Source organism: Branchiostoma lanceolatum, chromosome 9 (genome assembly GCF_035083965.1).
Source record: "Branchiostoma lanceolatum isolate klBraLanc5 chromosome 9, klBraLanc5.hap2, whole genome shotgun sequence".
NCBI classification, from domain to species: domain Eukaryota; kingdom Metazoa; phylum Chordata; class Leptocardii; order Amphioxiformes; family Branchiostomatidae; genus Branchiostoma; species Branchiostoma lanceolatum.
In genome coordinates this window covers 17,851,774-17,869,441 of record NC_089730.1, presented here as the reverse complement: position 1 = coordinate 17,869,441, position 17,668 = coordinate 17,851,774, and the positions used below count along the sequence as shown (strand labels likewise).

General features: G+C 42.1%; 1 protein-coding gene across 1 annotated transcript; it reads left to right on the top strand.

The window, feature by feature from the left end:
• The first annotated feature begins 1,133 nt into the window (after positions 1-1,133).
• On the top strand, positions 1,134-11,809 carry LOC136441174 (serine-rich adhesin for platelets-like). Its single transcript, XM_066437300.1, has 5 exons — positions 1,134-3,899; positions 5,730-5,897; positions 6,889-7,034; positions 7,921-9,082; positions 9,517-11,809. The coding sequence occupies exons 1-5, from the start codon at positions 1,467-1,469 to the stop codon at positions 9,901-9,903; spliced, it is 4,296 nt and encodes a 1,431-aa protein (XP_066293397.1). The 5' UTR covers positions 1,134-1,466; the 3' UTR covers positions 9,904-11,809.
• Positions 11,810-17,668: the final 5,859 nt, after the last annotated feature.

Sequence of the window (17,668 nt, the reverse complement as noted above, 5' to 3'; positions counted from 1 at the left end):
GTGAAACTTCACGTACAACATCAAAGCCATGTCTACGTGACTTGAGTAGCAGTAGAAAGATGGCGCTCAAGTCCATCCTGAGAAATTCCCCCTCCAAGGAAAGCCTGAACAAGATTTGTGAAAGAGGTCAAAGGGTCACGGAGGAGGCAAACAAAGATGGCGGCCGTCGTGATGTCGACTCGGCCCAGGTAACAGCTGTTCGCACGATTGCTGGGAAACGTGAAGTAAGCGCGGTGACCGACAATAACCTTTCTGAAGAAAGTAATCCACAAGAAAACCAGAATCACAGGAAAAAGCTGCTTCCAGAGAAAACTGCTACGGGAAAAACAGAAACCTCAACTCAAGTAACAAGCACACAGACACGGTTCAAATCCAAGGGCCATTTCCCAACACAATGCTCGGAACAACTCCAGTCAAGTTCAAGGAACCTATTGAACCCGAATTTCCTTGAAACGGAAATTCCGGTTATCCAGGATCTTAATCCAGAGAGTGACGAAACAGGAAACGATAGTTTGCTAGCGGATGAAACCTCACGCGATAAAATAGCGATCACGGGTACTGAACCCACAACAGGTGTTTTCGAAAATTCCGATTCCGTACGCCTCGGCACGTACGCTGATTCCCTGTTGTCATCCGCAACGGAAAATCCCCCGATAGGCTTTACATTCGTCATTAGCAAGAGAAGAGGCTCTAAGCAGATCCCAGGGGGACTGAAAGACTCAGATGGAATTCCGAGCGGTTACCAAAACGGCCAAGAAAAGAGGGATTTGGGGCTTAATAAAGCCGCTATACAGGATAAAGAACGCGCTGTAAAATCGAGGAAGCGGGGTGGAGAAGGGCACTCATACCAGAGTTGCCACGGAATTAAAAGGACAGAGGAACAAAAGGCGGATTTACAGCAAGGTAAACATGTCCTGACAAGAACTACAGGTGCAATAATACCGGCGTTTGGGAGGGCAAACATGTCACCAGGGTTTGGCAATGGGACAGAGGGGGCAATTAATACGTGTGGGACCGAGCTACAGAGGTCTGGGTCCACGTCTGACAGTGATCTGGAAAGTTTAACGCCAGAGGTCAATGTGATTAAGCAAGGGAAGAGGCTAAACGCACAAGGTCGTGGTATACCACACAATTTAAACGCCGAGAAAGTTATTGAGAACGCCACCAAGTCGGTAAGGTTCAGCTTAGAACGTGAAATTGTCGCGACAACTGAAGGACAAAAACAGCGCGCACGATTGAATGGAGGAATCAACTCCAAATCCAAAGACACAATAGCCTGCAGCCCCGGTAATGGATCAGAACTATCAGAATTTGAAAGCGCGCTGACGACACTTAGTGAAAACAGACACTCAGACCTCCCCCCGTGCGTTGGCTCGGTAAATAGCGTTACAAAAGCCGGTCCGGATAGTGTGGACTCAGAGCTATTAAAGTCTGACGGCTCTAACATAAAGGGTACATGCGGGAACATGGACGGACGCAAATACCCTCTCCACAGCTCTGAAGTACAGAAAGGGAGGGGGGACCGGGCGGCAGACATGCCCAGTTTCTGGCAGGCGTGCGACCTGACACGACTTGAAACAGACAGCGACACGACCAGCACCCTATCAAGCCCGACGTTTGGAAGTTCGACTAACGCGTCTTACGGTGGCTCTAGTTCAAACAGTTCTTCAGATTTCGACGTTTGGAAATTCGACTGGGCGCTAAAGAAGAAGAAAAGAGAGAAACGTGAAGAAACGACTGTAAGGACAGTAAGAAAGAGCGATGCCATCGCAGAGACAACGGACAGTTCGGAAGAACTGGAGTCAACACTTCTTAAGAACGGTCCGGACGTCCTATATAAGCGGGCAAGCAAAGAGGTTTACTTATTAACCAATAGGCAAACACGTGAGAACGACGCAAGTACGCATATCGGTAACAACCTGGAGCAAATAAATCTTGCGACGCAGGGAGTTGATGGGGAAGGTGTACAGGTGTTTCAAGGCGACCTGACAGGTACAGATCACCTTGATGACCCGATGCATGGCGTAAAGGTAACGTCAACTGGAACCGACACGACTAATCAGTATGCAAGAGGGCGAGCGTTCGCCCTGGTCGCGGCCGGACGACCTAATGGGCAACAAAGGGCGCAAAATGTCAGGGGAGACCACAACTCGTCGGGGAATGTTGCCACAAACTTTTTTGACGCAAACTTTCCTAATGGCCGAGTTTTCGTGGCGTTAGGAACAAAGGGGGAAGTGACTAGGGAAATTAATGGAGCCACAACCGCGATAAATGAAGATTTAACGAGCTGTGAAATTTCCGTTACTGGGGAAACGTCAGGTGGGACTACGGGTAGAGGTCACTCGGGTCACGGGTCGGCAGGTAGATCTGCGCGGTGCGGGGCAGGAGAGCGTGTATCCGCCCGCGGTGAGAGCGCAAACAGGGCGGAGGAAACCGTCAACACGCCGGCCGTCAGCAGCCCGCTTCCCGTCATAACCGTCACTAGCGATGACGAAGACCGGCCACAGACCAACGTCATCTTTTCCAAGGACAACAACACGTCATGGGACGATCTCAATCGCTGTAACAACATCCCTTCAGCCGACAGTGGGTTAGACATCCGGCTTACTCGGAGCTTTTGGACTCAGAGCTGCGACCCTCTACCTGAATATAGTAAGGAGGCGGAGGAAATAAACGGCTGGCCGGAGAAGGCAGGTAGTTTACCCGACGTGAGAGCTGCAGTGACGCGAGAAGCCGTCTTTTCTGAGAACTTCGGAAGCGTGCGTCATCATCCTCGGGTCACGAACTCAACCGACGTCTTGTCGCAGAGTTCTCTAAACGAGTTCGGACTTGTGAGTGATTTGCATTCACAAAAAGTAGGTTGCGAAGAAGGGGACACTTTGTCAGCTCGGTTTCCAGGCAGCAAAGGCAGCGACACCGACACTTGTCAAAACAGCCGCTCGGATATCGAAAACACAAGCGGTACGGTTACAGGAGACCGTCAACATTTTTCTAGAACTCATTCGGAGTCGGAGATGGTGGTCTCGGCGGACCCTATCCCAAGGCATGGACTTAACGGTGAAGAGAGAATTGACAACAATGTCCGGACAGAGGGGCACGGCATGATACGCGAGAAACGAAATAAGGAAAGTGGGAATGTGAACCATTTTGGCGTCGAACCGATGGATAAAATCTCGCCTCGACGGTCCGTAAACGGAATGGAACCGAGAGAAACCGCTCCTCTCTTCCGCTCCGAGACTAACATCGACATTCCTGCTGCCAAGCCGTTACGCCGGCAAGACAGTCTTACAAAATCCACCGGTATCTTCTTCTCCTCCTTTGATTTTGTCAACAAACCCGCGGAACGTAGCGAAGCCAAAACAACGGGGCGCGCGACGGACCTGGACACCGCCCTGCGACGCAACCAGGAGTTCGGGAATTTCAACTTGATCTCCACGTTTCCAGGAGACCGTCTGGGCGCTCGCAGCCGCGTGACAGGTCAGGGCAGCTCCAACAGTCCCCGACACGACCAGAGGAAAGTTAGAACCCCTCGCTCCCGCTCCAAGTCGCCTAACGAAGTTAGGGTACAGGAGGCCCTGAGGAAATTGGACCTCCCTGGTTGGTATGTTAACTCAGATGTAGCGAAAGTTGGGGTTGAGTCCCCTGTTTTGAAACGGTCGCGCTCTGCTGACACCACTTTGTCGGACTCGGGTGTCGGTACCTTACCGAGACAAAATCAAGGGGAGAAGATGAGTTCCCCTACGGGGGAAGACCCCCGCCCCTTCCCGCGGAAGATCTCGCCGCCTTCCGGTCAAGAACCAGGACCCTATCGAGGCCGCCGACAGAGTAGAGAAGAAAGACTATCCGAGTTCTACAGTCAAAGAAAACTCCACCCCTACCCCAACAGAAGAAACTCACAGGTAACATTTTCACGCTTTCCAAATATATCTAAAGTTTGTTGCAAGTGTTTGAGGGTCCACAGCCTCATTAGTACAAAAAGTCAATTCAAGAAAACTTGTTTTGTGTTTATTTCGAGTCTGTATCATCTTTTCAAAGATACAGACATGGAAAACAATCTGTTGACCCTACACAAACTAATCTATCCTCAATTTAATTAACTAGATTGACCATGGGAAGATGATATACTCGATAAAAGGTCGGGTTGTTTGAACGATAAACAAATAACGTAACGCAAACTCAACTTTCTGAGGAGTAAAGTTCCCGATTTTAACGCTTTTCAATTGTAACTTTTCTCTCCCAAAACCGTTTGACAAACACTAGCAGTCTCTGTTAGTGCTTAGGTGGACCCAACAAATCTCTATGGCCACGGACAAGTCGTTAAGGGCATTCATTAATAGACTTGGCCAGGCGCCAAATCACGCAACACACCTGCACCATAACCTGCCTGTGAACCTTAAGACGCTACGTCTAAGACTCCTTGAACACGTTTCCTCAACACCACTCAAACCTTAATATACCCCACAAGTTGTTGTTATATACCGTATACAGTTTTCAAAGACGTTTGATAACGGAAACAATGGCTAAGTTCTTATCTGTACCTTATCAACGCTATCAGGATGTCAGAACCCCTTGTTTGTTCAGAACAAACGGTGTATTAACCGAACCAACCTGTATATTGACGTGCAGTGATAAAACTGTATACTGAATGCACCATAATTGACTTATTTGCATGTTTCTTGTCTATGGTTGCCTTGAGTTTAAAGCCAAATCTAATTAGAGCGACAAAATGGTGGACGTGCGAAGATCGATTGCATTCGTGTTAGAAAGGGACAGGGTACGCTAAAGACCCTTCAAATTTGTTGTGCGGTTTTGGCTTTGTGTCCGTGCAAACATGTTTGCCGACGATTGTTCCTAGATACAAGGCTAGTGTATCCGGTGTGGTTTTGGTAGGAAAAATACAACTGGGGACCAGTTTTTAAAAATCTTTTGTCGTTTTCTACAACATGGGAATTCAGAAAATAACGCTAGATATATAACTTCTGCCTAATATAGTTCGGTTCTCCCCCTTTTGTGGTCTATTGACCATTTGTATACTTGTCACATTTCACGTCGGCTAGCCGTCTTTGCTACCACCCTACATACATACCTGAAGAAAAGTCCCTAACAGCGTTTCTTTAAAGTCAAAGTCATAAACCGCATGGACAGGAAATTACTTTTCTTGTACTCTTCGAATATGTTGTAATATGTAGTAGTTAGTCTACGTCAATATTGGTTCCTGTGAAATATGGTTCACTCGAGAAGCTGACAACATGCATTATTTATTGCTTATTGGTATCAGATTTGTACCTAATCCAACTATATGTACGGGATTGGGCAGCCTACGTGATGACCATTCCATGAATAACAACCTGAAACATGAAGTGGTGCTCTTGCGCATTTGATAATGTATTAAGTTTTTATTCTTCTAAGAGAAAAATGTAGGAGGTTATGTCGTAAGGTCAGTTTTAAGATACATGTATTATCGACTGAGAGCTGCACAGAAAGGCCATATTTCAACATTGTACCCTCTTACAAATACAGAATAGGTCAGCCAGATACACTAAAAATAACACTCTATATGTACGTAAAAATAAAAGTTGTCCAAAACCTTGTCATGAAAACGACGCCACCACATAATGTATATGTAAACCGATTTCTTACACCCCTACCACCAAGATCCTAGCGTTTACTATTAGTAACAGTACCAGTACTACTTCAAACCCTCTTATCTTCCTCAAATCCGTGTTTAGGACAACAGAGAGCTACAGTCGCCGCCTGTGTGTAACGGGGCAGCTGCCATGGGCGCCGAAGACTCCAGTCCCGAACAAAACCGAAGATCCACGAGAGCACCCGAACCCGACTCTCGGGAGTCCACGCCCGAACACTCGCCGAAGGCAGCCGGAGATCACGAAAACGAGGTACAGTAAATATGTACATTTTAAAGCTTACATGGCCATTTTTCTTAGGAGAGCAATATTCTTTTTCAAGCTATGCTTTTGAAACCATAGGAATTCCATTATCTGAAAAGCCCGGATTTTATGGCAATAGATATACTACACAATATATGTGAATAGATCACGGCATATGGCAATCGACCCTTTTATCACATAATGTCTCGTCTTCCAGCTATGGCAGCTGTGTTTATCATGATAAATATCGATTTTTCATTCAGCACATTCGCGCTCACGTTCAACTGTAGTTCAACCCGCATGTATTGATTTACTGATTCCCGTGTAGGTACGCCGGCCATATGAATGCTCTGGTAGCTTTAAAGGCAACCAAAGCAATATTATAGTGCCCAAATAATGAAAATAAAGTGAAGCTTATGGTAGTGATATTCACTTACACTGTTTAGCACATTTGCGTAGTAACTTAATACTTAAAGCATTTTAAAACCGCGCAAATACGTGTCATACGATGATCCCCTTAGTTTCGCGAGCCTACAAAAGCCCCCGCGACAATTTTCAGTAAGATCTCACAACGAAAGCTTATTTTTGCATCATAGACGTCGCTATACATCATGATAGTGTTGTTCGAACTAATCATGTACGGAAATGACTAAATAAAAAGATATTTAAAGTTCAACATTTTCAGGCCCTAATATTGCTTGGGTTTCCTTTAAGGGCAACCCTCATAATTCCGGCAGGTGTCTTAAGACCACCACAAAATTATGGAAACAAATCGATAGACGGTCCTACTAATGTCTTCTTAAGAATATTTTGAAGATTTGGATATTTAACTAGTGCATACTTCTGGATTACTGCATAAGAAGCCAAGGAGAGCTCCTCAGATGTACTGACAGTGTTTCTTTTTTCCAATCTTATTTGGCGATCAGAGGATGACGTTACCCGAAAATTGAAATATTCTTGTCATATTTTTTTCATATTTCTTTTCATTTTGTATTTTCAGAGATTCAACACAACATGGAGCTCCTCAGAGATGAGTATCGACCTTCCTAGTTCCGAGGACAGACCGGAGAGCGCCCTGCCGACCCTGTCTCCGCCGCTGCACAGGAAAACTCCCCCCGTAATCACACTGTCGGCGTCGCCTACCAGGTAAGAGCTAGCTCTGTCTTTAAGAGCACTTAGACAACAGTCTCATGGGATGTGGTCGGGGCACAGTCATGCCATAACTTGACTTTGGGTGTAGAAGATGGCCAACATTTAGCGGAAAGAACGCAAAGAGTGGAAAAAAAAAAATATATATATATATATTTAAATCATGCATGGCTTCACCTACAAGGCATGGGGGCTAGCTCTATGTTTAAAATCATTTAGACATCACTCTCACAGGATATGGTCGGGGCACATTCATGCTTAAACTTGACCTTACGTTGAAGATGGCCGACATTTAGCGGAAAGAATGGAAAGAGTGGAAAAAAGGATTTCACATGAGGGCTTGAGGGCTAGCTCTATTTTTACGGGCACTTAGACATCACTCTTACATTCATGCCTTAACTCGAAAGTGTGTGTTGAAGATGGCCATCATTTAGCGGAAAGATTGCAAAGGGTGGGAATGAGGATATTTTGTATTATGCATGACACGCAACTCATAACAATCTCCTACGCCTAAGTGCCTTACCGTTAAACATTTGGGTCACGGTGTTTATCTATGGCTTCGTTTTAGCTCTTAACGCCTGGAGCTGACTGGAATATAAATTTATTTCTGATAGCGATATTGATTGAATGGATTCATTCTTGCACATCATTCCTGGAACAAATGACTCATTAATCCATTGATTATACGAATTACGTTCCGTCAAATGACTGTGCAATTTTTGGAAAGCATGAAATAGGTCTTAATGTAATGCACATGAGCTAGATTACATGTATTACGTTCAGTCTGCTCAATTATGGCTGTGTTATTTTTGTGAAGTAGAAATACAACAAAGTCGTTTATTATACGCAAATATCTTGACACATGATCCTATCTTTTTTTCAGATATGCGGCTCTGACAAGGTCCAACCCCAACCTTCACGAGGTAGGAAAACCTGAGGACATGAACGTTACGATTACGATCACGGAGACACCTAGACTGGACGCCCCCTTCACGGGGATGGAGGATCTGCAGAACCAGAGCGAAGATGTGAGTCTAGAGGACATGCTAGACAGTCTCCTCGCTATAGGGTCGAGAAGAAGCAGTAAGAGTGGGTCCCAAAGTCCGAATGAAATCAGGCGGTTGAGTGAAGACCGGCTGGAAAATCTAGTTGCCGAAACGTTACCTTTCGACCGGAGAGCCTCGGATCCTGTTAGTGCACCGTCCAACAACCAACTCGAGTCGACGTTGATGAGCACAAACACAACCTATGACTTCGCAGAGGCTTTGGACGCGTTGAACACAACGTCATCGTCAGTCGATACGTCAGTCATGAACACTACATCGTCGTCAATGGATACGGCTGTGGACGTGATCACGTCTTCGCCAAAATCGCTGACGTCACCATTTCAGACGACGTCATCGTTTTTTGAGACGGCGTCATCCGCTGCGCCTGACACGACAAGCGGAAGTTTTTCTGCGAGCGAACTGAGGGACATGATGACGGACGAGATGGTGACAGTCCGGTGTTCCTACGCCAAATGCAAAAGAACTGCAGATCTCAAGGAGGCAAAGCAAAGCTACAAGTCGTGCCACAACTGTTACACCTACTACTGCTCCAGAGACTGCCGGAAGAACCACTGGGAGAGACACAAGAGAAAGTGCGTCTTCTCCCAAATCAACAGCACGTGCAAGCACATCCTGCAGTACTCGCGGACCAATGAGGAGGTCCAGAAGTGCTTCTCGCGCGTGGCGAGAACTGGGTACCTCTCGCGAGGCCGCGGCTGCGTCATGCTGAGTTTCTCCTCCCTACAAGACGCGCAAGACTTTCTGAACTCGGGACTGCCGGCTTTACCGACGTTACCTGGCTACAAGACGTTTCGCGAACTTAAAAGTGTGCAGACGGAGCCGAAGGACCCGCACACGGAGACGCTAATCACCATGGTAACAACCTATGACCCGGATGTGAAAATGGTTGTTGACGTGTCCATCGCGGTCGACACAACCAACGTAAAGGCCCATCTCGTTCCCAGGAGAGAGGGACCAAACATTCGACAATGTGCCAAGGTGAGTGCTCATCACCCCTTTTTTTAATCTGAAATTCAAAAGAAAACAAAATATATGAGCTGATGGGGAACCATTGCAAACTCTCAATAATAATAAAAAGTAAAGTAGTAAAATATGTGTTAACCAAAAGATGAGCATTTCGTTGGTCGTAGATACAATCTTTTTGGAATAGATTATTTTCTTTCGTTGAATGTTTATAGGCTGACCTGTCAAACTCAGTTGAAATAAAAACAGCAGTTCCATTTTCCTGCCTTTTTGTGTCATGATTCCCCCTTCATCTTCCTTAAAATTTCCCCTATTTTCAAATGCATTTTGCTACACTTGCTCCGGAATCTTTTTTTAGATTGTGAATCATATTCCGGATCTTTGTCCTGTGTATGATAAATTTTGATCAATGTTTTTATATGTACTTCATTTTATCATATTTTCTTCAGATACGTCTGAGTGAGAGACACATCGTGAAAAAGACGAGAGAAGAACAGTCAGACGAGCCCGAGGCTGCGACCATGATACTGACGTCACCACCTGGGTCTCCGGAAAAGATGCAGCACATCAGCGACAGAAGATCTCGCGAGATTTGCTTCATCAACATCCAGCGCAACCTCCGCGCGAGAGGAGTGATCTTACGTCACCAGTACCCGGATGTTTACCGGAAACTGTGCGTCTACGTGGAAAAGAACGAGTCCTTTCCGCCCGTGACTATTTATCCCAGAGACACCAACACCGGAAAGACTTTCATGTGTCTCATCATGCCGGATTCCGATCCGGAAATTCTGGAATGGGTCCAAAATCCGGATTTGCTCGAAGATATCATTGCCTAACGTAGCGGACGTGATAAGAAAACTGAGGGGTTGAACGTCTTCTGATCACTTACGAACAAATGTAAAGGTATTTCTTAGATCATTTGTTGTCATCAGTACAGGAACTAGGTACACGATCTTGAAATACATTTTCCCTCCTTTAGATACAGCTCACTTATGTATACCTCCTTGGTCGTGAACTGTAACGCTACTTGCTTTGTCGGAGATCCTCTCTTGTAAACACTCTAACATTTCGTTCTTCGTTTCTCTCTTCGTCCGTATAGATCAAATAAACAATTTTCAGTAGCCGAAACACAATAGGAATTCAATTATCGGTGCATATCTAAGCTGCGTAAACGAAGATATGCAGAGTTAAAAGTCAGCCTTAGCTCTTACTGAGGCACCGCCAAAAATGCCATAGTTTCAAAATTGCACCTTTCTTAAAATAGTCTATCTATTGATTTTCAACAAAGCAAAAATAAACGATGAAATAGAAATAAAGAAATCTATGGAACTCACTTTCTAAAATTCCTGCTGTTGTTCTCCTTTATTTTGCTAAGTTCCAATGAAGCCATCCGTTACGTTCTGCATTCTCAGTTTTCCTCCCCTAGCTTGCCCCCAATCCCACGCTTGGCCTGATACGCCCAACCTGTTCTACTTGCTTGGTTATAAACCATTCACAACACACAGGGCAAAAAGGCAATTATTAACGCGAGCGATTTGCTCCAAAAGCCGACTCAACAAATCATGTCGGACAAGAGCCTTTTGTGACATTTGGCAGCTTTACCCTGTTTCTGAAACCTATTATACCCCTGTCACACAGCGCGAAAATAAATCGGCCGACGTGTCTGCGAGCTCTAAATTACATTTTATCCACGAATAGCCCGATGTTCTCTCGATCGGTCATAGTGCGATTTTTTTTCATGATCAGCCGATGTTGGTAGATTCCCACGCCCCATAAAATATGATTGGGCAGATTTTTAAGTGAAAAGTACGCTGTACTCTTTTCTCGCTTTTATATTAGGTGACCTTCTGGCGATGAACAAATATAACCGAAGCTCGCCGACTGTGTGAAAGGGGTATTAAGGTTATTAGATTTCAGATAAAAAGTTAAACGACTTTGAGATTGAAATATTGAGGCAAGTGCAAAGCAGAGGCTATACCCTTCATTAAGATTTTTTTCGTACAGTACGATGTAAAAAAAGTCTAGAAACGAGAATAACCCATTAATTGATTGATTGATTAGGATTGTTCTTTGAGTCTTAAGTTGGGCAGTGCTATTAGAAACGTATTTGTCGACCGGGTATTTGAACATGTCCTACCATGCAAATATGTCAAAGTCATATCAATAGCCTTTAAATAGGACACACCGTCATACAATATACTGTGTGATGTTATATCGACTAGCTGACATTATCAAACACAGATTGATTAATGTATTACGTACGTGTTCAAGGTCAAAGGTCATTGTAATGTAACAAGTGCCTCGACATATTTGCTGTTTTGAGTACTATTTTGATCATTGCATTAAAACTTAAAGATATTTAGATAGCATGATAATTAAAGCATATGTTAAAAGATGTCTGTTTTACTGACGCAATGTACATATGACGTGTATGTAGTAGCTGTTATAAAGTGTAGATTCTTTTAAAAGATAGCGGATTTTGTAACGACCCCTGTTCACTATTCGTTGCCAGCTGCATTGTTTGTAAAGTAATGTCATCATAAACCCGTTGTTTTGTGTGTCAGACTTCTTGCAATACCTCAGCGGCGTGTTCTATACATGCCTCAGTTGTAGTAATCGTTAAGTTAATCTTTTTGTACTGTTTGATATGATATGAATTGTTGCAATTGTTTTACACCTTTAACTCACGTTGTTGCACCTGAATTGCACGAAGCAGTAAATACACATGTTTGTATACCACGATATACAGCAGTACTGGCTTAATGTGTGAGTTCTAGAAACGTGTTCTTGAATGACGGGTTAAAATGAGGGTTACATAGGGCGTGTGTGAGTGTGTTTGTGTGCGTGCATTCGCGTTAGTTCACGTGTGTGTTTTAAATTGTCTTATAAGTATGTGTTTATGTGTTTTGTTGTGTGTGTTTATGTGTGTGTGTGTGTGTGTGTGTGTGTGTATGTCTATTGTATTCCGATGGCTACGTTATGTGCGCCGCCCTGCGGAGCAGCACTGTCACTACAAGGTCTTCGTCATCCAGATGCCATCCACTGTCAAAATTTGTCATCTACACGAGACTCTACCTAAATATTCTCGCCATCGCTGAGGTCACATTATTTCATATACAAACAAACGGAGAGTACTCTAGAGTATACTGGTTTGGTTAGATGCAGATAAAGGTGAAAGATTATTTTGCAAGACAACCCGTTTTTCTCCCGTGTTGTCGTTAGGGAATAATACAACGCATACAGTTTCACTACTAAGAAACAAGAAAAGATTTCTTCAAAGGCTGTTTCGAGCTTTTCCCATATCTAACAACTAAGCCGATGACGTGTTCACATAATTAGTCTCGATGTGGGTGTTTTTTGATATGCAGATTTCTTTGACGGCCTTCGCCATTATTTTGTACGTTCGTGATTTTTGGCTTCATGGCATGATTGTTTTGTATCTCGAACTATGCATCAGTCAGCATGCTAGTGCATTGCCTGCTGTAAAACATATGTTCTTTTAAAGTAAAATTTTCCAAACATTTTTTTTTAAATTGCGTTCTTCATGTTTGTTCCCTCATGTTTTAGGGATTTCGTGGGAAAAACCATAACTGCATGTACATATTCATATTGTTGTACCAAATAAAAGAGGCAGGTCGTCTTTGTAAGCTCTTTGCGATGATTGGTTTTAAATATGCAGCTACCAAACTGATAACGCCATTACATAAGAACATTTTCAATATTAATTTTTAGTCTTTTAATCTCAAGCCTTTGGGCGTTGTAGCAATTCGAGTCTAGAGCTGTGCGTCAGTCGATAAGCGCAGTGTTTGGTGTAGTACGTGTTTTTGCTGCCCAGAAACCTGACCAGTGGCATCATGTCGGGAGGGCAGCAGCAGTCTCAGACTGGTGACACAGGTATGTGTCTGAATTGTTATTTCAATTGCATCGCAAACGGCAAGTTTTCTTTTTAGAATCAAAAAAGAAATATAGGAAATAGGGAAATGAAATTATCATGGTTATCGTTCTCTAGCGATAATGTTTATTCTCGTTCGTCTTGTTTTTCTGTCAAACAAATATCTTCTCTCCAAAAATCAGGAATAAAATTATTTTGTGTCCGATAAACCTTTACAAAAATGTTTCTTGTAGTGGGATTTGCTTTCTTACACTATTTTTCCCATGAAACGAATTCTGGTTTTCTTTAGATTTTTGTCTGGTTATGAAGCACCAAGAAGATTCGATATTTGTTTTCTTGGTATTTCAGAAAACACAAGAAAGTTTCACTTACATTTCTACAACATTCTTTTATATCGTAATGCTAAACAAGAAAATTGCACTGTCTTTAAAATATTTTCTCAAATTTCCCCCCGGAAGAATATCTTTCCCCATAGGATAAATGACAATGTCAAGGGGGTAAGAAACATAGAAAAAAATATTTTTGCTATGGAAGTAGAACATCGTCATCAATTTATTTTACTTAATATTGAGGTAGCATTTATTTACCATTTATTACACGAGGTTTTAATTTTGGAATGTGTTATCATACTTAGTAGTCCGATTATCTGAATAACGATAACTCTGTTTTACACAACCAAGAGATTTATTCTACCATCGTTTCGGTGACCATCTGTCACCTTCTTCAACACTACTAGAATCAGTTTTCTTATTTTTCTTGTTTTTCCTTCTAAAAAGAAAATGTTTCTGTCAGCAAGGATAGTATTCTGTATACAAGAATCCCTTAATCAAGCACTGTCAGCAAGGATACTATTCTGTATACAACTACAAGAATCACTGTTTTAAGCACAAACAAGAATTGCATCTAAGAATTTTTTCTTAAGTTAACTTAAACCAAGAAAGTTGAAGATAATAATTGTATTAGAATCAATTTTCAAGAAAAAATAACTTATAGGAAGAATCTGTAAGAATAGAAATTTGACAAAACAAAAAGCAAATCTTATATTAAGCCAGAGAAAGCATTTTTTTAATTTTTCTAGAAAAATCGTATTGGAAAACAGCATGCTAGAAACATATTTTTTTAAACTTTCTTGGTTTAAGTCAACTTCAGAAAAAACGAATTGTGTAAGAATTGACATAGACAAGACTTTCCAGAAGGTCTCTTGAATTTTCTTGTTTTTCTTGCGTATAAGAAAATATTTCTCAACATAAGAAAACAAGAAAAATAAGAACAAATAAGAAAAAAAGATTTTTGGTAGTGAATGCATGGTGGAATAAATCTCTTTGTTGTGTAAAAAAAGAGTCTTGTTAACGATTATTGGTCGGTAAGATCGGTATTTTTTTTTCATTTTCCCTCCAGGCACCACACCCACGGAGGAGTGTCAGACTAATTTTCGGGCACGTGTTGACGCCGGTGCGAATATACCCAATCCTTTGTACGGCCCAAAAGAAGGTAAAACGTGTAAACTACCAAAGATAATTTTCTTAGTCTATTCAGGGACATGTCCTTGGTCCATTGAAATTTCTCATTCCCAGCGGAAACGTGCTGACGCCGGTGCGAATATGCCCAATCCTTTGTACGGCCCAAAAGAAGGTAAAACGTGTTATTTACCAAAGATAATTTTCTTTGTCCATTGTAATTTCTTATTCCAAGCGGGTACGTGCTGACGCCGGTGCGAATATACCCTTTGCACGGCCTAAAAGAAGGTAAAACGTGTTATCTACCAAAGATAATCTTATTAGTCCCTTTTAATTTCTCGTTCCAATTAAGAAATGCATTCTTCAATGAAGAAATTAAGAAGGACATGATTCAATCCCTTGATAATAAAAGGTTCATATACTTTTTTCAAAGTTTGGTTAATTTGTCATTCATAAAGATGTGATCCTTAAGAAAATAACACCCGCTTCTGGAGTTGGGTTCCCCTAAAAACGTCGAGGCTTTTAACAATATGTTTGTTTGTTTGCTTGTTTGTTTGCTTGAACCTTTGTTTATTCATGATAAGCTCAAATCGGCACGAAGGCCGCTTTTCATTGAGGTCATGAGGGAAGAGGTAAGGGTCAGATACAATATAACAGAGAAGCACAGTCATTTGAGTCCTAATATGTCCTAACACATGTTACAACATACAACATATAGAAGGGCGCAAGCTGGTTCATAGTCCGTGTCCGTTCGTTTTGTTCATTTCCATTATCGGTCAAGAGTCTCTTAAAGGAAGCCAGATCTGAGCCGAACGTGTGTCTGGCGGTAGGCTGTTCCAGACATTTGGTCTGGTGTATAACTGTATTACGCATTTCCATTCTCCGCTAGGCACCACACCCATCCAGCAACCCAAGACTGGTTGGCGATCTCTTGCGAATATGCCCAGCGCCATTTATACCTCCATATCAGGTAGAATATCTGCGTCCTGTTTTAGCCTTTTTTTCGAAGTTGTTTCCTTCGCGAAATGTAGTTTTTTTTCCCTTTCTTTTCCTTTTGCCCGTCCGTGTGTTTATATCTCTGTGTGTGCCTGTCTGTACATATGTGTTTGCTTGGTTGTGTTTTCGAATATCTAAAAGTCCCTGGAGAGATTGTGACAGTTATTGGAATGCCGGTAGGTCTTGGGAAGACGAAGGTCAAGGTTCTCTATGGGCCCCCTGTTTGATGACCTAGGTACTGCAGCAGTACTCCCGTTTTTTGTATCTCGTGTTTTTTGACAAGCTCCATGTATGTTTGATCACCATATTTAGGCGACAGATATCTTGTGTGCTCGAGAAGAAGGGACATGGGTTCTGACTCACCAGCGGCTTGTTTTAGAATTGCAGGGGCATTATTAAGTTATTTGATAAGCAGAAAGTCGCATGTGAGAGGAATCTAAGTGTTAACTGTTCTGGGTGGTGTGGTGTAGGAATATGTTGGCTTCGAGACGGTGTGATTTGGATTGTGAAGTTTTGTGTTACTGAACGTCACTCAAGGGTGGAGCCTCAACATAAAAAATGTGCACAGATATGTCAAGAAAGGAATAACGAATTTTTAAAACGATTTTCTTTTAGTGACTTTGCTAAAGTAAAAGCACTGGGTGAATGTTTAAAGTACCGCAGTTAATATTTAATGGTATATTTTTGTTCTACGCTTATGTTGGGCCAAGAGGAACATTTATTTGCAAGAATGCAAGAAAAAAGATAAACGTTGCATAAGCATGGTTAAAATAGCTTTATTTGAAAGAATGATTTTGGAATGTTTGATAATCATTAAACAACTCCAGCAGTTTTGCCCTAGCAATGATTCTCTTGGTTTATTCATTGATGGGGCATCATATTTGTGACATATGCAATATCACCATTTGATTTTGATATTAGAGCATGCCACTGCCATGTGGAACATGGTCCAACCTAATAAAGTTTCCTGGATTGCACTTGGCGTTGGACTACTTGGGATCATCACCATTGCCATCCTTGTACCAAGTCTCGTACGTGGAAGGAAGGTAAACTTTGACTAAGGCTTCGGTCTCATTTCTAATCCTGGGCTCGGCCGGGCTGGTTGCGAAAACGAAGAATAAAAGATACATATCAAGAAAATACACAATATATGGTTAGGAGTAATTTTCTCACGTTTTTTTTTTTGGCTCTCTTTCATATCATATTTTTCGTTCCCACAAGCTGCCCGGCCGGACCCCGGATTGGAAGTGTGACCATAGCATGAGCAAACTACTCCATATTACTATACGCTGATAGTTTAAACAAGAGCTTTTAAAAAAAGCTGGCGTTTCGGCTACGTTTATAAGTGTGAATTGTCTTTTCCCTTTACTTGAAGTAAAATCTGCCAGAGGAAGTCACTCAAGGGCTGTTCAGTCTATAAGAAAAATTGTCATTTTGGGAAATGAGTACTGTTTTAATAGAGAAAGGCAGATTGGGGAAAGCAATTTTGAAGTTACGTCACTTAACTTAAGTGCTTTTGAAAAAGCTGGTCTTGGCCTACAACTTGTACTTATTTGTAAAATGTATAATAGGCTCATTATAAAAGCTATCAATGTAATTATGTACATGGCACGCAATAAAACATAAAATTTGAAAAAGCACCATTGAATCATCAGCACTATGGTAATTAAGTGAAATAGAAGTTCATAACAGCTAAGGTTCTATCTAAAATGACTACCAAATGTCAAACAAATCAACAGCTACCTCATCCGTATTATTCTGGTTTCCGCATTTACAACATTTCTTCCTTATTTTCCTGGGTAATTTTGCTAAAATTCATGAAAATTCCCATAGTTTTGTGCCGAGGGGCGCCACTTTCCACGTCCGTGTTGTCTGAATGAAGTCGATACTGAACAATGGAGCATTTGCTACTGTAACAAAGAATCGCTGTTTTGCAAACAACATCAAGAGCCTCTGTTTACATCGGGGATAGAAGTTTAGTGGCGAGTGTTTTGCAAGAATCATCTTACCGCGCATAGGAGCCGCTGCACGGTATTTTCCATTACAATGAACAGAAAAATTCGAATGCCGGGTTTGGAATCTATGAAGTCCTGTTCATAAGACAAAGGCCTTGTATATATTAAATGAATATTTAAAAATAACAAATATAAAATATTTCTTTATTTATTAATGAAAAAAAATGATATTCATAAATATGATATTGATAGATTAATATAATATCAATATATATTTTTGATATTCAATATCTAAAAAGAA

Coding starts and splice junctions, on each gene's coding strand:
- LOC136441174 (XM_066437300.1), top strand. CDS start 1,467: ATGGACGGACGCAAATACCCTCTCCACAGCTCTGAAGTACAGAAAGGG. Junction 5,898..6,888: donor CCGGAGATCACGAAAACGAG/GTACAGTAAATA, acceptor TTGTATTTTCAG/AGATTCAACACAACATGGAG. Junction 7,035..7,920: donor CTGTCGGCGTCGCCTACCAG/GTAAGAGCTAGC, acceptor TCTTTTTTTCAG/ATATGCGGCTCTGACAAGGT.